This window comes from Crotalus tigris, unplaced genomic scaffold (assembly GCF_016545835.1).
Source record: "Crotalus tigris isolate CLP2741 ecotype Arizona unplaced genomic scaffold, ASM1654583v1 scf7180000017611.44802233496:7321179, whole genome shotgun sequence".
NCBI lineage: Eukaryota > Metazoa > Chordata > Lepidosauria > Squamata > Viperidae > Crotalus > Crotalus tigris.
This window is the reverse complement of record NW_024096511.1, coordinates 4,312,229-4,332,721: the sequence shown is the minus strand read 5'-3', so window position 1 is coordinate 4,332,721 and position 20,493 is coordinate 4,312,229. Positions and strand designations below refer to the sequence as shown.

The following is a 20,493-nucleotide window of genomic DNA, read 5'->3' as shown; positions in this document are numbered from 1 at the left end:
CTAAAGTGATTGCATATCAATTTTCTTTCCTTCCACCTCAGTAATTTTCTGCAGTGGTAAGTAAGATCCATACTGTATGTTTGATCCATCATCTTAACAAGAGACAAAGTGATTGGTGTTGGATTGTTCTATTACTGTATACCTGATCCCGCAATAGCAAATACTGTGCTATTAGTTTTATTCCACCAGACAACATAAGTGTGTGGTTTATTTGAACCTCATAAAAGACTTATGTCCAGTGTCTGGATTCACAAACCTGCTGTAGCTACACCCAGCTTTTGCATAGAAGTAGTACTGTGATTATAATTGAATAGCAATGGAAAAGTAGTGGGTTTTCAGTTGTAAATGGGATGCTACTATTGATATAGCTGCAATTGTTGACTGATGTAGTTAATATAGTTAAAAGAGGAGAAAGAAATTCAGTGTTTTACAATAGTAAAATGATTTGTTTTTCAGGCAAAATATTGATTGCTTTCCTTAAAAGGTATGGGAGTGGTCTTGTTCTAAATTGCTGGTGCATACAGAAGAAAAGATGATGAGGGTGTTTTGCTTTGTTTTGTAGGAACATTGTGCTGCTGATGTGGAGCCCATTGCCTTGGAAGGGGCCAAGCAATTTGGCCTCTCAAGAAACAGCCATATTGCAGTTGCATTTGATGACACGAAAGTTAAGAACAAGTAAGTTAGTAGCTTCCCACCATAGATTTGAGGGAGCTACTTTTTTAGTCTTTCTGGAAGGCCATGAAGACCTGGCACTTCCCAGGGGCCTCGGGCTAGAATTTAGTCAGAAGGCTAACAGTTTAATTAGGCTGGCACCTGGTGCGAAGGGGTTGTTCTGTTTTTCATTCTTCTTTTTAGTAGTTGTAATGAACCATTTAGGATCACTATGTGAAATAGGCAGCCTTATAAGTTTCTTTAAATAATAAGATCATTCTGAAATAAAGTTCAAAAGAAATTATTTCTGGTAGTAACCTTTGCTAAATTGTAGATGTTTTAAAACAAGATGGGTGAGCCTATTTTCTTTTTAGCCTTCCTAAAATGAACTCAGTTAAACTATACAATGGACTTAATTTTAGAGCTAAAGTGCCATTTTCCAAATTTAGGATGGGTCTTTAAGCATAAACCCCCCCCCCAAAAAAAAGGGGGGAGGGAAGGGAAAAGAAGGGAAGGGACAAATTGATGGGTATTATTTTCCATGTTAAGAGGGTTCATTTTTTTCCAATCCAACAGAATGTTGGAAATAAATTATATAAGGGGTAGAGATTCTGTTTTTCACCAGAATAACTTTTCCAATAACAGAACTTAGGGAGATTAAATTTGGCACGGTGGGAGAAAAGGAAGGAAAGAAGGAAGGAAGGAAGGAGGGAAGGAAGGAAGGAAGGAAGGAAGGAAGGAAGGAAGGAAGGAAGGAAGGAAGGAAGGAAGGAAGGTAGGAAGGATATTAGATAGATTCCATGTACCCTATTGCCCATTTTATATATTTATTCTTGTTTTATAATCCTCATCATCTTGCGCATTAACAGGGTTTGGGGTTTGGGTTTGCTTTCTCTAGTGGGTTTTTTTTTCAGCTGATAATGACAGGATTTGCCAGAATTATTTCATATGGATGTACTCAAGATTCATGCATATTCTTTCAGTAATTTGAAAACTAAGTTCTGACAGCTAATTCTTGAGAAGAATTGTGTTCTGTGTATTGCAGAACAAATATTCTTAATTTTTCAACCCCCAAAAGAAGATACTTCCAAATCTTAAATCACATCCATTACCAAATCCATGAATATTACATCTATATAACTTGGTAAGCTTAGAAATGTAATATGGACATCCTGGTTCTATTTCACATATAAACAAAGCTTGCTGCTGATAATGCTAGCTGTGTGAGAAAAAAAAAGATAAAAGAGTAATGCTTTTTGAATGTCCTCCATTTCTGTTTCCTTCCTTTTCCAAATGTGCAGACTCACAATTGAACTTGAAATCAGAACGAAGGCTGAAAACGGGCTACTTTTCTACATGGCTCGGATCAATCATGCTGATTTTGCCACTATCCAGATAAAAAATGGTTTTCCATATTTCAGTTATGACCTTGGGCATGGAAACACAAGCACTATGATTTCCAACAAAATTAATGATGGCCAGTGGCACAAGGTATTATATGATTTAACAATGCATGAATAAAGACTATATTCATCTACAGAATATCACACACACACACATATTGTAGTGAATTGTAGAAGAAACGAATGGAGCAGCAGTGTGCCATGTTCTTAATTCAAGGGCTTTGGAAATGGTCTGTTCCTGTATAACCTGCTTTAGAGGTGGCTTAATCTGATTCAGGATTCAAGACTAAATTAGGATGCAGAGTTTTATTCCCAAACAGAGTTTCCTCCAAGCTACAAGTTGATTCACTGTAAGAGCCTGAAAGCAGCTCTTTTATATATAGGTTGTCCTTGACTTTTAACTGTAATAAAATCTGCCCATATGGTCATAAGTTGTGATGGTTGTAAAGTGGGTTATCACAAAACAGATTAATATTGATAATAAGTTCTGGTTTCCATTTATTATCTGCAGATACATAAAACCTCAGATAACAAATCCATAGATACTGAGGTAAACCTATAGATATTCAGTCAGAAAAAATGTCCCTTGTTTATTTCCAATATTTATGTCAGCTAGGAAATGTAGGAAATGTGGTCCTATCACATGTGAGGGGCATTAGTTTATGGAAGGCTGTTGTAATTTGCAATGTCAGTCCTATTTTGGGAATATGTTCCAGGGACTGTTGTATATTTTAATAATAAATGTCTAATCTGAGACTAGATTGAAGCTATTTATCCATTTAAGTGACATAATAGTAAAATTAACATTACATTGTGTGCCCAAACATGCTTGTTAACTCAGTACTAAGTTTCTCCGTCTTCAGGTGACATTCTCCCAAATAAGAGCACAAAATTGTGCTACTTCAGTACCACTTACAAAGACTTTGCTTCTAAGAGTTGAAGCATAACTAATAATAATAATAATGAGTTGCCCTTCTGTCTTTTTCCAGATAAAAATATTCCGAAGCAAACAAGAAGGGGTCCTGTCGGTTGACGGAGCTACAAATAGAACCACTAGCCCAAAGAAAGCTGATATTTTGGATGTTGTGGGGATGCTATATGTTGGGGGATTGCCAATTAACTATACAACAAGAAGAATTGGTCCGGTAAGTAAAGAATGTCTCTTTTCACATTTTTAAAGCACTGACAAGAGAGTTATTTGTTGTGCACAAGGGTAAAAGCAAATGGCATTCATTATCTTTGAAAGAACATTGGTCTTGTTCCATGCAAATAATCTGCATCTGCCTTTCTTTTGACTGATCTGGTTCTTTTCCACACTAGCAATGCCCTTTTCATGGGAAACAATCTTATCATTCAGGGAGACTAAGTGTGTCTATCTTTGTAGGGTTAATCTGAATGTCATTGTGTTGAGTCACTGAGAAGCAGATCCTACGGTGGATTTGTTTATTACCATTGGAGCTTGTCTTCAGACAGAAAAAAGAACAAAATAACAGAGTAACATAATTGGAAGGGACCTTCTAGTCCAATCCCCTGCTCAAACAGCAGACCCTATACCATTTCAGACAAATAGTTGTCCAATCTGCTCTTTAAAATTTCCAGTGATGGAGCATGCACAACTTCTGAAGGCAAGCTGTTCCACTGATTAATTGTTCTAACTATCAGGAATTTTTCCTTATTTCTAGATTGGTTTTCTCCATTTCTAGAGTCTCTCTAACCTAGATATAATGCAATATAATTATTGCAGCAATCCTGACAATTGTGGGACAAATAGTATTGTAGACCTCAACCACTGTTCATAAAAGCATATAAACAATAATGTACTATGCATTCCTATCTGGAAGCAAGGTCAGTGGGGCTTAATTCCAGGTAAGTGTGTATGGCAACCTAAGGTTGATGTTTTGGATACAGAAGATTCCTGTATCCCTACATTCTGGTCTTGCTTTTATAAAATCACTATTCTTAGATTTAATAACAGTGTTGGGCTTTACTCAGCCCTGAAACACACTTTGGGCTACTCACTATCACCCAGCTCAATCTACTTCATAACTTGATAGGATAACATTGAGGGTGGGGAAAAGATCTGTATATACCATCTAGAGGTCCTTCAAAAGATGTGGCTACAATAAATAGACATCCTAAGACTCTTTCAAAGGAATCAGCTGAGAATTATTAGCCATAACTTTTAATTGAATCTTAGATACCTGATACCAGGTGTTGCACATTAATTGCTGCCTATGTTTAGTTAAACATTATTCTTGTATCACTTATGTTTCTAATGTTCACCAAACTCTTGACTGCAAATTTTTATTATTCTCTTAAAAACGTTTTTGCATGGATAAGGATGTAACTACTTTGTACAACATAAATCAGATAAAACTTTATATGTATAGTGAACCAAAGCAATAGGTCACCCACTTTAACACTAACACTACACTGAATTCCTACTTTAACTTACTGCTATTCCCAGTGCTTTTTTTATTAAAAAAAAAAAAGGTGCCGGAACTCACACACATCATACAACCCGCCTTGCCTACCCTACAAAGTTCCATCCAAAAAAGGTGCCGGAACTCCGTTCTGGGCATTCTATGAGAAAAAAAGCCCTGGCTATTCCAAAGCAGCAGGAACATCTGTAGGAGAAATTGTTTAGTAACAAATTGTTCTGCTGGAGGAAGCATGACCAAACAAGAGGAGTTTATTTTATAGAAAACAGTAAAAAAAAAAATAGAAGAGTTGGGGGACAAAAGAAAATGTTAACAGAGAAAGGCAAATGGCAAATCAAAGTGAACACTAGGCAGAGCCTTTACTATGGATTATCTTATAGCAGGGCTTTTCAACCTTTTCACCCATTGTACCACTTTTAGGATATGGCAGTCGCCTAGCAAAGTGTCAAAAATTTGATGACCAAAAAAAAAAAAGGAAAAAAGTGATGAAGTACAGGTAGTCCTCGACTTACAACAGTTCGCTTAGTGACTGTTTGAAGTTACAATGGCACTGAAAAAAAGTGCCCCCCAAGCCACAGCCGAGCAAGACACCTGCCTGCCCTCCCAGTGGCGCTCTTCCTCCTGTCCAAGGTTTTCATTGTTGTGAGCATTTCTGTTGAGGATTGGCAGTGGGGGTGGGGTGAGGGGTGTTTGGTTTTTATTCCCCCCACCTGCAGAAAGTTTTGGTCACTTCACATGACCCTGGGATACTGTGACTGTCATAAATATGAATCAGTTACCAAGCATCTGAATGTAAATTACAAGACCCTGTAGATGCTGCAACATTCCAGCTGATTGGCGCTTCTTCTGGGCTCCACTGGAGCCTGGCGCTGATCCTGGTGCTTCCATTGAGCCCTGACAGCCCTGAAGAAGTGCTGATCCTGGTGCTTCTGCTGAGCCCTGACAACCCTGCAGCTCCAGCTACATCTCTCGCTCAGGCTTGTGCGGTGCTGCCACCAGTTCATCTCATTCCCCTTCCCCGCTACCACTTTTCTAGAATGGTCGCGTACCACCTACCAGGTGCCAATGTACCACAGGTGGTACCCATACCACTGGTTGAAAAGCCTTGTCTTATCAGCAAGTATGGGAACAAAATAACAAAATCACAGTGGTGACATCATATAAAGAAAACCTGTATAAGATGGTTTACAGATGGCATCTCCCTCCGGCCAGATTAGCCAAAATGTATAATGGATATTCATCTATGTGTTGGAAATGTAAAAAAGAAAAGGGCACTTTTTTCATGTATGGTGGACAGGTAGAGAAGCATAGGTGTACTGGCGTATGGTCTGGGAATGGACAATAGGAATGACTAGGCAAAACATTCAGTACAAACCTGAAACATTAGTATTAGGAATACTAGAGAAAAATGTAAATAAAGAGGACACATATTTAATCATTCACATGGTTACAGCAGCAAGGATACTATTTGCTCAAAAGTGGAAAGCAATGGAAGTACAGAGTGGGGAAGCACTAATAAAGAAAATTATGTATTGCGCAGAACTAGATAGGATAACTAAAAGATTAAAAAATCAGGAAGAAACAGAATTTTATCGAATATGGAATAAATTTTATAGATGGAGGGGAAAAAATGGAGGTCACAGTAAAGAGATAAGTTGAGATAGAACCCGGAAATGTATAGTTGTATATAGATATATTATATGTAATTAATGTACAATATGGACTGAGATGTCAATCAAAGATGATTTACCATGTTCAATGTTTTTAATCCTTTTTTTTCTTTGTACTCAATAAAAAAACTTTAAAAAAAAGAAAGGAAAAAGAAAAGCCCTGCCTTATAGCAAGAATAGTGACAAAAAGGTTATTTTTCAGCACTTATCTATAGATTGCTGGCCGATGGCCCTGTTCAAAAGGACCTAGTCCTTCTGGAAGGATAATTACAAGAAACATTCAAGGTATTTAATAGATAAAGTCCTTCAAATCTTCTCTAAATTGAATTCCAGCTATGTGAATGTGGTGGGGTTGATCAAAACTTGGTCTTGTTAAGTTATGTGGGAAGAACTTAGCCTACGCTTTCTAAGGAAGTGGCAGGATACCTGTGGCTGTAAGTGCAGTCACTTGTATATTAGATCCACGATCCACTGTCTGGATAAGGTCACCTGAGTGATGACATACTAAATGGTTGGATTCAAGCAGTGCCTCCTTTAGTAAGACTGTGACTCACCCTATGTGTAATGAGGTGGTTATCCATCCCATCAATAAACCATCACTGAATCTAACAGTATTGAACCATTTTCATCTGTTTCCAACCTTCCCTTTGGGAAGACGTGTGGCTGAGAAGTTAATGAGGCATTTTACAGTCAGGCTTCAGGCCTGGGTATAGCGAGTACTGAATTTCTGACAAGATCAAGTTGGTGATGAGAGATCCATCCTGGTTCTCCTTAATCAATCAGCAGCCTTTCAGAGTGGTAGAAAACATGGCCTTGCTCCTCCCCCAGTTCCAATCCGTGTGAGCTGCTTCCAAGTACAGTAGAAGCTGTTGGCTGTCACTTACAAGCCCCTCAATATGTATTAGTAAGTTAAATGTTGGAACCCAGACAATGCATTGCTGATAAAATATTAAGTACTTGTGATTATAAAAATTAATAAAAAAAAATATGTATTTAAAAACCCCCCTTTATGGATTACTGCCTTGTCGTGGCGAAGGGGCTTGCGTAACTCAATGAAGCTATAAGCTATGCCGTGCAGGGCCACCCAAGACGGACAGGTTATAGCAGAGAGTTCTGACAAAATGTGATCCACTGGAGAAGGAAATGGCAAACCACTCCAGTATCTTTGCCATGAAAACCCCATGGACAGTACTAAAAGGAAAAAAGATATGACGCTGGAAGATGAGCCCCTCAGGTCGGAAGGTGTCCAATATGCTACTGGGGAAGAGCAGAGGGCTAGTACTAGTAGCGCCAGAAAGAATGAAGCGACTGGGCCAAAGCCGAAAGGACGCTCAGCTGTGGATATATCTGGTGGTGAAAGGAAAGTCCGATGCTGTAAAGATTTTTTCTCCATAGGAACCTGGAATGTAAGATCCATGAATCAAGGCAAGCTAGACGTAGTCAAAAAAGAGATGACAAGAATGAACATCGACATCTTAGGAATCAGCGAACTAAAATGGACAGGAATGGGTGAATTTAACTCAGATGACCATCAGATATACTACTGTGGGCAAGAATCCCTCAGAAGAAATGGAGTAGCCTTCATAGTCAATAAAAGAATAGGAAAAGCAATACTGGGATACAATCCCCAAAATGACAGAATGATCTCAATTCGAATCCAAGGCAAACCATTCAATATCACAGTAGTCCAAATCTATGCCCCAACCACTGGTGCTGAAGAGGATGAAATTGACCGGTTCTATGAAGCCCTACAGCACCTTATAGAATTAACACCAAAAAATGATGTCCTTATCATCATGGGGGATTGGAATGCTAAGGTAGGAAGCCAAAAGATAACCGGAATAACAGGCAAGTTTGGCCTTGGAGTACAAAATGAAGCAGGGCACAGGCTAATAGAATTTTGTCAAGAGAATACGATGGTCATAACAAACACTCTTTTCCAACAACCCAAGAGACTCTACACATGGACATCACCAGACGGTCAACATAGAAATCAGATTGACTATGTGCTCTGCAGCCAAAGATGGAGAAGCTCTATACAGTCAGTAAAAACAAGACCAGGAGCTGACTGTGGCTCAGATCATGAGCTTCTCGTTGCAAAATTTAGGCTTAAATTGAAAAAAGTAGGGAAAAGCACTAGGCCACTCAGGTATGAACTAAATCATATTCCTGATGAATATACAGTAGAGGTGACAAATAGATTAAGGAACTGGATCTGATAGACAGAATGCCTGAAGAACTATGGATGGAAGTTCGCAACATTGTACAAGAGGTAGCAACTAAAACCATCCCAAAGAAAAAGAAATGCAAGAAAGCAAAATGGCTGTCTGAGGAAGCTTTGCAAATAGCTGAGGAAAGAAGGGAAGCGAAAGGCAAAGGAGAAAGAGAAAGATACACCCAATTGAATGCAGAATTCCAGAGAGTAGCTAGAAGAGATAAGAATGCCTTCTTAAATGAACAGTGCAAAGAAATAGAAGAAAACAACAGAATAGGGAGGACCAGAGATCTCTTCAAGAAAATTGGAGATATGAAGGGAACGTTTCATGCAAAGATGGGCATGATAAAGGACCAAAATGGCAGAGACCTAACAGAGGCAGAAGAGATTAAGAAGAGATGGCAAAACTACACAGAAGAACTATACAAGAATGAGCTTAACATCCCAGATAACCACAATGAGATGGTCACTGACCTCGAACCAGACATCCTAGAATGTGAAGTGAAATGGGCCTTAGAAAATCTGAGCAACAACAAAGCTAGTGGAGGTGACAGTATTCCAGCTGAGCTATTCAAAATCTTAAAAGAAGATGCAGTAAAAGTGCTACACTCAATTTGCCAGCAAATTTGGAAAACTCAACAGTGGCCACAGGATTGGAAAAGGTCAGTTTACATTCCAATTCCAAAGAAAGGCAATGCCAAAGAATGTTCAAACTATCGCACCATTGCACTCATTTCACATGCTAGTAAAGTTATGCTTAAAATCCTACAAGCTAGACTCCAGCAGTATGTGGATCGAGAACTACCAGAAGTACAGGCAGGATTTCGAAGAGGCAGAGGAACTAGAGATCAAATTGCCAACATACGCTGGATCATGGAGAAAGCTAGGGAGTTCCAGAAAAACATCTACTTCTGCTTCATTGACTATGCAAAAGCCTTTGATTGTGTGGATCACAACAAATTGTGGCAAGTTCTTAAAGAGATGGGAGTACCAGACCATCTCATTTGTCTCTTGAGAAACCTATATGCGGGTCAAGAAGCAACAGTGAGAACTGAACACGGAACCACTGATTGGTTCAAAATTGGAAAAGGAGTCCGGCAAGGCTGTATACTGTCGCCCTGCTATTTAACTTATATGCAGAGCACATCATGAGAAAGGCAGGGCTAGATGAATCAAAGTTGGAATTAAGATTGCCGGGAGAAATATCAACAACCTAAGATATGCAGATGATACCACTCTAATGGCAGAAAGTGAAGAGGAACTAAAGAGCCTCTTGATGCGGGTGAAGAAGGAGAGTGCAAAAGTTGGCTTGAAACTCAACATTAAGAAAACCAAAATCATGGCATCCGGCCCTCTCAATTCCTGGCAAATAGATGGGGAAGAAATGGAGGTAGTGACAGATTTTATTTTTCTGGGCTCAAAGATCACCTCAGATGGGGACTGCAGCCAAGAAATTAAAAGACGCTTGCTCCTGGGGAGGAAAGCTATGGCAAATCTAGACAGCATTCTAAAAAGCAGAGACATCACCCTGCCAACAAAAGTGCGTATAGTCCAGGCCATGATTTTCCCAGTTGCAATGTATGGCTGTGAAAGTTGGACCATAAGAAAGGCTGAGCGCAAAAGAATTGAGGCCTTTGAACTGTGGTGCTGGAGAAGACTCCTGCGAGTCCCTTGGACTGCAAGGCGTTTCAAACCGGTCGGTCCTAGAAGAGATCAACCCCGACTGCTCTTTAGAAGGCCAGATCCTGAAGTTGAAACTCAAGTACTTTGGCCACCTAATGAGAAGGAAGGATTCACTGGAGAAGAGCCTAATGCTGGGAAAGATTGAGGGCAATAGAAGAATGGGACGACAGAGAATGAGATGGCTGGATGGAGTCACTGAAGCAGTAGGTGTGAATTTAAATGGACTCCAGAAGATGGTAGAGGACAGGAAGACCTGGAGGAATGTTGTCCATGGGGTCGCGATGGGTCGGACACGATTTCGCAATTAACAACAACAACAACATTTAAAAACCCTTCATAAAACAAAGCCAGTTTATTCATAACACCAATAATTTCTGCTCACCTGACAAGATTAAACATGCCCTGGATCTTCTTTATTAAACAGTGCCAACTAATGAGAATGGGACCCAGGAAGCCTCCTTTCTCTGTTGCAATACCTACATTATGGAACAGAATTCACCACCTCCCCTGGATCATCCAAAATCTGAGTAGCCCAGACCTTGCTGTTCTTTTTCCTTAGTTATGAACGAATGAATGAATGAATGAATGAATGAATGAATGAATGAATCGACTAATCAGTGTTTATTGTTATTAACAGAAGGAGATTGACCAGGCTTAGCTATTCGTTGTTCAGAGTTTTCTTGTCACAAGTCATTGTAGTGATTCTGATAACTAAACTTGCCTCCTCTTAGTTAATGCTATATGAACTGCTTGTCCAGGGGAAAAAACCAACATATGGGGGGAAAGCCAACTAAATTACCACTTAGAGTCTTAGTGCAAACTCTATGAGTAGCATAGCTTACAGCTTTCCTTTATGAAAAGACTCTAATATACAGTATCCCAACCTCCCCACTATCTTCTACTGAGAAGGAGGAGGAGGAGGAGGAGGAGGAAGAAAGATTTTATTTGTTCTTGGCCTTGGGGTAATTTTACAAATTGTCACTGTGATCTAAACTGAGACCACAGTTAATAGAATGGGAAGTAAAAAACCTTAACTGGACTCTGCCATAGTCCTAAACTAGATTACCGTGTCAGTTTTTATCAGATGTATTTTTACTTTACTATTAATTGCTAAGTACAGAATTTGCTCACGGTATCCTTAGCATTCTGTTTAAAACTTACGAAGCTAAGGATTCAATTTCCCTTGTTTATCTTTTTATATTATATATTCTTAGTCTTAAAAATAATATCCTTGAAAAACAAAACCACAGTTTGGTAAGAAAAGCATTTTAGAAAAGTATGGCCTTGTTGGAGATATAAGTGGGGAAAATCAAGTGCAAATATTAACAGCCACCATTTTTTTGTAGAAAATGGTGATGTTGCATCAATTTTTAGTATAAACATAATCTGATCTAATAGAAGTACAAATGCTAACAACAAGATAACATTTGTGAAGATGAAAATATATTCACCCAAAGAAAAGAAACATTCTGAAACAATCTAACATTTTATATTTCCAATATAATTTGACAAGCATTCTACCATTTTGGGTATTATCTTTGCTACATCTTTTAAAAAGGCAACTCGGTATCAGAAAATAAATGTATCAGAAATACGTTTTATAGAATAGTCATGTAGCTAGGCCCATTCCCTTCACAAAGTTGAAAACGAGAGATAAAAAAGTTGATGTTGTAAGAATAAAATATTTTAGAAAGGCAACTAACTTTCTTAAGGTTTTTTTTATACCCTGACCCAGGTTGTCTATAGCATTGATGGATGTCTACGAAACTTTCGAATGTCAGAAGCTCCCATTGATCTCAATAATCCAACCTCCATCTACAATGTTGGAAGATGCTTTGTCAATCCGCAGGAAGGAACCTACTTTGCAGGGACAGGATTCGCCAAAACAGGTAATACCATCTCAAAATCTGCTCTTAAATTGTTGTGCCAATGAACCCTGAGGATCCTTGGTACTCTCTGAGCTTGGTTTCTTGCAGACATTTCATTATCCAAACTAGGTAACATGATGATGTTATTTAGTTTAGGTCAGGGGTAGTCAACCTTGGCTCTTTTATGACTCGTGGACTTCAACTCCCAGAATTCCTAAGCCAGCTGCTGGCTTAGGACTTCAGGGAGTTGAAGTCCACGAGTCTTAAAAGAGCCAAGGTTGACTATCCCTGGTTTATAATAATAATAAAAATAATAAGAATAAGAATAATAGTAAAGTTGGAAGGGACCTTCCTTGCTCTGGCAGGAAACCCTACACCATTTTGGACAAATGGCTGTCCAGTCTCTTCTTAAAAACTTCCAGTGTTGGAGCATTCACAGCTTCTGGAGGCAGGTTGTTCCACTGATTAATTGTTCTCACTGTCAGGAAGTTTCTCCTTAGTTCTAGGTTTCTTCTCTCCTTGATTAGTTTCCACCTGTTGCTTCTTGTCCTGCCTTCAGGTGCTTTGGAAAATAGCTTGATTCCCTCTTCTTTATGGCAGCCCCTGAGATATTGGAATACTGCTATCATGTCCCCCCTTGTCCTTCTCTTCGTTAAACTAGACATACCCAATTCTCGCAACCGTTCCTTATATGTTTTAGCCTCCAGTCCCCTAATCATCTTTGTTGCTCTTCTCTTTACTCTTTCTAGAGTCTCAACATCTTTTTTACATCGTGGTGACCAAAACTGGATGCATTATTCCAAGTGTGGCCTTACCAAGGCATTGAAGAGTGGTATTAATACTTCACGTGATCTTGATTCTATCCCTTTGTTAATGCAGCCTAGCACTGTGTTGGCCTTTTTGGCAGCTGCAGCACACTGCTGGCTCATATTTAGGTGATTGTCTATTAGGACTCTGAGGTCCCTCTCACAGTTACAGCTATTGAGCATGGTGCCACCTATGCTGTACTTATGCATTTGGTTTTTCTTGCCTAAATGTAGAACCTTGCTTTTTTCACCATTGAATTTCATTTTGTTAGGTAGTGCCCAGTGTTCAAGTCTGTCCAGATCCTTCTATATCATAAGCCTGTCTTCTGGAGTGTTGGCTATTCCTGTCCAGATCCTTGTGTATCATAAGCCTATCTTCTGGAGTGTTGGCTATTCCTGCCAGACATGACAGCTGTGTTCCAGTTATCTGCAAATTTGATGAGTTCCCCACCTATCCCTTCGTCCAAATCATTGATGAAGATGTTGAAGAGCACTGGGCCCAGAACAGAGCCCTGGGGCACCCCACTACACACTTCCCTCTATGTAGATGCGGTTCCATTGAGGATCACTCGCTAAGTACAGCCGGTCAGCCAGCTACGGATCCATCTGGTGGTGATTCTGTCTACCCCACATTTTTCTATCTTATCAAGTAATAGGTTGTGATCTACTTTATCAAATGCCTTACTGAAGTCCAAGTAAATTATGTCCACAGCATTCCTCTGATCCACTAATTTTGTCTCTTGGTCAAAGAATGCAATAAGATTTGTCTGGCATGATCTATTTTTGACAAACCCATGTTGGCTTTTAGTAATGACTTTGTTTGCTTCTAGGTCAGTGGTTCTCAACCTTCCTAATGCCGTGACCTTTTAATACAGTTCCTCATGTTGTGGTGACTCCCAACCCGCCATCCAACTGGCTGGGGAGGGGGGGCAGGAAGGTCGCTCTGCCGGCTCTGCCCAGCCTGGTTACAGAAGCGCCATGCCTCTCCCTCTTTCTCTCTTTCTTTCCTCTCTCTTTCTCTCTTTCTTTCCTCTTTCTCTTTCCTTTCTCTCTTTTCTCTTTTTCTCTTTCTTTCCTCTATTTCTCTTTCCTTTCTCTCTTTCCTCTTTCTCTCTCTCTTTCCTCCCTCTTTTTCTTTCTCTCTTTCCTCTCTTTTCCTATTTCTCTCTTTCCTTTCTCTTTCTCTTTCCTCTTTCTTTTTCCTCTCTTTCTCTCTTTCTTTCTCTTTCTCTTTCCTCTCTCTCTTCTCACTCTCCCTCTTTCCTCTCTTTCACTCTTTCCTCTTTTTCTTTCCTCTCCCTGTTTCTCTCTTTCTCTCTCTCTTTTTCTCTCTTTCCTCTCTTTCCTTTCTCTTTCTCTCTCTCTTTCCTCTCTTTTCCTCTGTTTCTCTCTCTTTCCTCTCTTTCTCTCCCTCTCTTATGGCAGCCTCGTCGGGGGTCCCCGCCGCCCCCGGCCCGGCCTCTGCCGTGTCCTCAGCTGAACAGGAAGGGAGGGGGAGCAGGACGGGAGGCTTTGGCGGCACCAGCAGCCACTGCTGCATCATTGGGGGTCCCCACTGCCTCCACGCTGCCTGACCTCGTCCTCTGTCCATCAATGGAGCCACAGTGCAGGATGGTGCCGCATGGCCCACCAGCCCCTCCACCAGTCCAGCTGCTCCCGCCAGGCACCCCTCTTGTCCCAGAGCCTGCCGGAGCCACCTTGGGGGCAGTAGGAGGAAGAAGGGGAGGAGGAAGAGGATGGCAAGGAAGCCGCCGCCAGCGCTGGGCCCCAGGAGGCAGCTCTCCTCTCCTACCTTTGCTGAATCTCCTTCTTCTTTCCCAGCAGCCTGGACTCTGGTGCACCTTCCCAGCTAGCAGGTCCAATGGTCAGGCTGGCTAGGGATTGCAGTGGCTGGTCTCCCTTGGGCCGCGGCTTGCGCGAGGGCTGGCCCATTCAGTGGAGCCTCCAGTGGGCCACTCCCAACAGGGATCCCAGGGCTTCCCCAGGCGGCTCCAAGGCCACGAGGCCCTGGCCACACTTCTCCCAGGAGGTGGGGCACCCGAGTGCAGGGCCAATCAGGAGCCCTGCAGGAGGTAAGTCCGCCTGAGAGAGAGAGAGAAGGGAAGCGAAAGTGTGTGTGTGTCTCTCTCTCTGTGCAAATGGCGGAGGAGGCCATTTTCCAATGGTCTTAGGTAACCCCTGTGAAAGGGTCATTCAACCCCCAAAAGGGTTGCGACCCACAGGTTGAGAACCGCTGCTCTAGGTGTTCGTTGATTCGTTGTTTGATTATCTTTTCCAGGATCTTCCCAGGTATTGAGGTCAGGCTGATAGGTCTGTAATTTCCTGGGTCCATTTTTTTCCCTTTTTTGAGGATCAGAACTACATCAGCTCTTTTCCAGTCCTCTGGTAGTTCCCTTGTGTTCCAGGATCTTTGAAAAATATAGTTCAGTGGTTCCAAGATCACATCTGCCAGTTCCTTGAGAATCTTGGGGTGTAATCCATCTGGTCCTGGTGATTTGAACTCATCTAGGCTGGACAGGTGCTCACTAACCATTTTCTTGCATATCTTAACTTGTGTTTCTATTCTGTTTTTTAATGGCACTATTTTTGATAGGTTGGTCTGTTTTTTCCCTTTGTGTAAAGACAGATGCAAAAAATGAGGTAAATAGTTCTGCTTTCTCCCTGTTGCTTGTCACCTTCTTGCCACTTTCACCTACTAATGGACCAATCATTTCCTTCACTTTTTTCTTGTTTTTTACATGTTGAAAGAAGCTTTTTTTGTTATTTTTGACTTTGGTCGCAAGCCTTAGTTCATTTTGAGCCTTGGCTTTCCTCACTTCATCTTTGCAGGTTTGGGCTATTTGCTGATATTCTGACTTAGTTATGTGCACTTCTTTCCACTTTCTATACTTGTCCTTTTTATCTTTCAATTTGTCAGAGAGTTCTTTATGCAGCCATGCTGGTTTCTTTTGAGAACTGTTATTTTTCCTCTTTGTTGGTATTGTGCTAGTCTGTACTTTTATTATCTCATTTTTCAAAATTTCTCAAGCTTCTTGAGTTGTTTTCCCCTTGACGATTCTCATCCATGGAATCCTTCCCAAGCCCTCTCTAAGTTTATTGAAATTAGCTCTCTTGAAGTCCAAGACTCTAGTTTGACTGTGTTCTATTGCTTGTGCTTCCATAATGTTGAATTCTAATATTGCATGATCACTTCCTCCCACGGTTCCTATGGCTTCAACACCTTCTATCATTTCATCTCTGTTAGTGAGAATTAGATCCAAAATGGCTAATCCCCTAGTTCCCTTCTCTACCTTTTGGGAGACAAAGTTGTCTGCTAGGTTTGCCAGGAACCTGTTCGATCTTCCACTTGGTGCAGTTTGTTTCCCAGTTGATGTCAGGGTAGTTAAAGTCCCCCATTACTATTGTGATGTGCTTCCTACATACCTTAGTTAGCTGACTAGCAAAAAGTTCATTTATTTTCTCTGTTTGGTTTGGTGGTCTGTAGTATACACATATGGCAATGTCATTTTCCCCCTTTTATATTGACCCAAATGCATTCAAGACAGTTTTTATCATTGTTGTGCTCTATTTCTGTAGAGATGTAGTTATTTCTTATATAGAGAAGAACTCCACCTCCTCTTTTATTTGGTCTGTTTCTTATTTGGTCTGTTTAGGTAGTGAAAAGTCTGTAAGAAAACAACCAAAGCTTAGAGAGCACCAAGAACCCCTCATTTCAACCCTGAGTTACAAATATTCTCCTTTATTGCTACATGAACCTTTTAAAATCCTGGTTAGGCCTTTCTATTTAGATAGTTGCCAAGGGAGGAATGATAACAGAGAATAACAACTGAAAAATGTAGAACAGACAATAGAAGAACTGTTTCATCTTCTGAGACTTGTTGAATTTGAAATTCTTTAATGACAAGAATGTTGTCCTCGAGGCATAATAATGTATTACAGTGATGGTGATAATGATTATGTTTAATATCTATACAAGATTGTTGCAGGTCTGATTTTTAATAAGATTCAGAATAAATTAGTTACAATTCTTGATATTACAGGATGCTATTTGAAATATAACTCTGTATGTACAGGTAGCAATAGATACATGTCAGCCACTCTGGTTAAGAAATGTGATTTTTATGCACACTATCAAAAGTTGAAGAAATGTATCATATGCTGCACTATTGTCTACCAAAGCCATTTGGTGTATAATGTAACTGTGAAATACTAACGTTGTCCTTAAACGCAATGGTGCCTACATCTCTGTACAGTATAGAAAAATTACCCTTGCATTATTCTTAGACTGTTTTTCCTTCCTTATTCCTTAGTTGGGGCATATAAAGTGGGATTAGACTTACTGGTGGAATTTGAATTTCGTACAACACGGACAAATGGTGTTCTATTGGGAATCAGCAGTCAGAAAATGGATGGCCTTGGCATTGAATTGGTAGATGAAAATGTGAGTATGGAATTATTAGAAATTAATATAATTAAATGTTTCTCAGCAGTCCTAAGGAGATTCTATCAAAGGATACCAAGCCATGTTACTCATCCATTATCTTGAGCACTGTTTTCTTTTTTAAGCATGAAAAGGATTCTCCCTGTAGCCAATGATCTTTGCAATACAGTTGAAGTCAGAGTACAGTCTAACAAACTATATTTTACAAATTTAAATTTGCAGGGCAGATTTCATAACATTTTCACAGTTAAAGTATTATTATGAACCTAATCTGCATTTGTTAGAACAGTCTTGCAAATCCCTTCTAATTAAACTTCTGCTTCCCTTTCCAAAATCTCATTTTGGTTCTGCTAAATTATTTCTAAAATAAATGCTGTTTGAATACAAATAGCCAGCTACTACAAACATTTTAATAATCAAGCCTATTGCTGTAGCACTGTTGTGAGCCTATTATCCGTTTTAGATTTTGGCAGCAATCAATTGACAAACAGTATGATCCATAATTTGTGCTTTCTTGCCAGAACTGGTTTTCAGTTATAAATTAATTTCAAGTGGATCCTTGAATTCAGAAAATTCATTCATTTATGGTGGTTAAGAATTTAATTGCAGCTTTTGCTGAAAAGGATAATTAAGTCTCAGTGCATTGAATGGGAAACCCAGGCCTATACATTGTATCACAGTCTCTTCCAAGTTATGTGGATAAGTTGTTTGACTAAATTGCTTGTTTGCTTGATTGTTCGTGTAATTTCTCATATAGGTGATGTTCCATGTCGATAATGGTGCTGGTCGGTTTTCGGCCATTTATGAACCTGCTATAACGGGGAGTTTATGTGATGGACAGTGGCACAGAGTTGTGGCACACAAGATAAAGCATCGTTTAATGCTGACCGTGGACGATCAGCATGTGGAAGGGATCAGTCCTAATGCAGCTTCCACTTCAGCAGAGACAAATGATCCTGTCTTTGTTGGAGGATATCCAGGTGAATATATAAACCAGGCCAATGCTGCAGTTACTATTCTTCATTATTATTTAGTTTATTACTTTTATTATAGCCACCAAACCTCAATGGAATCCTTTATGAAATTTTATTAAGCATTTCATTAATGTTTGAAACCAAGAAATTATACAAATGCATCTGGATTGAGCCTGGTGGTGTTCAATAAACAACAGCAACTGCAGCACGTGTTAAAAATGTAGTATTTGCAAGCATCGTGGGGGGGGAAACCCTTTTATTTTTAAGCATTTCTGTTCCAAGTTCAACTTTTGAACTGCATTTCGCATCTAAGGTTCCCATTTATTTGCTTGGTTATTTTGCTTGGTCATTTTACGTTTCATCTTTTTGCTCAGATTGAACAGAAAAGTTACTACATATCATTATCACCTCGATTAGTGTGCCCTGAATGGGACTAAAATCATAACATGTTGTGATAAGTGGTGATTGCCCCGGTGCATAGGAAAAACAAGTAAAAAGCTGAATAACGTGTGCCTATGCACCAGAGATAAATTCCTTGTGTGTCCAATTACATTTGGCCAATAGAGTATTTTCTATTCTATTCTATTCTATTCTATTCTATTCTATTCTATTCTATTCTATTCTATTCTATTCTATTCTATTCTATTCTATTCTATTCTATTCTTTTTTTCTATCCTATTATTTGTTCTATTCTTTTTTTTATTCTATTCTGTTCTGATTTTCTAGGGATAAGGTATAACCTGAAAGTATGGTTTTTATGTTATTCGGTTTTTAAAAATAGTTTCAAAAAATTGCAGTAATGCTAAAATTCATTATTCTGTGACAATTGTCTCTGTACCATATATCTGCAAACAACAACTATGCTTATGAGTTCACATATATACGGTATGTAAAGAAAGACATTTGGTGCCAGTTTACATAGTTATCTACTTGCAGAAAAAGATTTCTTAAAAAGAAAACCCTAAAGATCTGAAAGATCTTCCTTTCTTTTCTTTATCTCTCCCCTCCCAGATGGATTGAAGCAGTTTGGCCTGACCACTAACATTCGATTCAAAGGCTGCATCAGGTCTCTGAAACTCATCAAAGGGACAGCTAAACCACTGGAGATTAACTTCAGCAAGGCCTTGGAAATAAAGGGAGTGCAACCTCTGTCCTGCCCAGGGAATTAAAGAGAAAAATCATCAAATTGCAATAGGAATCTGAGCAGTAATGCTAACAAAAAGATTATTTTACAAATATGCCTGTGATATATCTGTGATATATTCCAATGCTGCTGTTTCAGGGTGTACTTCTAAAAGCAAGGGGAAAAAAAATCCCTTAAAATGAATAAAGTATCAAGTTACGCATGTGTGACGTGTCCATTTTTTCCTTACTTTGAAGCAAAATGAAGTATTATAGAATGAAATTGTACTGTACCAGTTTGCATTGGTAGCTGTGTGTAATTTTGAGCCTCAGCTTTTAGCCTTACTTGGTTTTAGTGGGACTTAGCTGCCTTATGCAGGATTTTCTGAAAATTTCCCCGGGACGGTCTTTCTTTGCCCGGGATGGATACCACTGCCAGATTTGCTTTGTTTTTCTCCCCAGACCTGTGAGCAGGATGTGATTAGCAATGCAATTTCATGTTTCATCCTATAGTGTCTTTGCTCTAGGGTGAAACATAGTGAAAGCAATTAAGTCATCAGTGATATTTTATGGGCTTCTGTTGTGATACATAAGAGTGGACATATAATATAGTGGGGTTTTTTTGTAGGAAGGAGTAAGGTATTTCAATTAAGAGGAAGAGCAGTGACAACCCCAAAAGAGTAGATGTACTTACCAAAAAAAGACATTTTATGAGCACATTATGTATTGTGTTCATACACAATAAATATTCATGCTGTATTTGTGCCTGGAGCTCCTGGAGCTTTGTATAGTGATCCTCAACTTACAACAGTTCATTTAGTGACCATTCAGAGCACTGAAAAAAGTGACTTAGGACTGTTTTTTCACACTTACCACCATTGTAGCATCCCTATGGTCACATGATCAAAATTCAGATGCTTGGCAACTTACTCAGATTTATGAGGTTGCAGTGTTCCAGGGTCATGTGACCTTTCGTGACCTTCTGACAAGCAAAGTCAATGGGCAAGCCAGATTCACTTAACAACTGTGTTACTAACAACTGTGGTGATTCACTTAACAACTGTGGCAAGAAAGGTTGTAAAATGGGGCAAAATTCCCTTTAAAAATGTCTCGCTTAGCAACAGAAATTTTGGGATCAATCGTGGTCATAAGTCGAGGACTGCTTCTGTTGGGGACTTGTGTGTAAGTTCACATTTCAGGTACTCTGTTGGAGAATGTG

General features: G+C 39.6%; 1 protein-coding gene across 11 annotated transcripts in view; it reads left to right on the top strand.

Annotated features, from left to right (window-relative positions):
* Window positions 1–19,498, top strand: part of LAMA2 (laminin subunit alpha 2) — a 471,875-nt gene extending 452,377 nt beyond the window's left edge. For all 11 annotated transcript variants that reach the window (XM_039324668.1, XM_039324684.1, XM_039324648.1 and 8 more), the window contains 7 exons: window positions 563–675; window positions 1,953–2,142; window positions 3,044–3,199; window positions 11,799–11,952; window positions 17,048–17,178; window positions 17,936–18,158; window positions 19,164–19,498. In XM_039324668.1, the coding sequence (XP_039180602.1) occupies window positions 563–675; window positions 1,953–2,142; window positions 3,044–3,199; window positions 11,799–11,952; window positions 17,048–17,178; window positions 17,936–18,158; window positions 19,164–19,321 (1,125 nt within the window). In that variant the 3' untranslated portion in view covers window positions 19,322–19,498. The remainder of the gene's footprint in view (window positions 1–562; window positions 676–1,952; window positions 2,143–3,043; window positions 3,200–11,798; window positions 11,953–17,047; window positions 17,179–17,935; window positions 18,159–19,163) is intronic.
* Window positions 19,499–20,493: the final 995 nt, after the last annotated feature.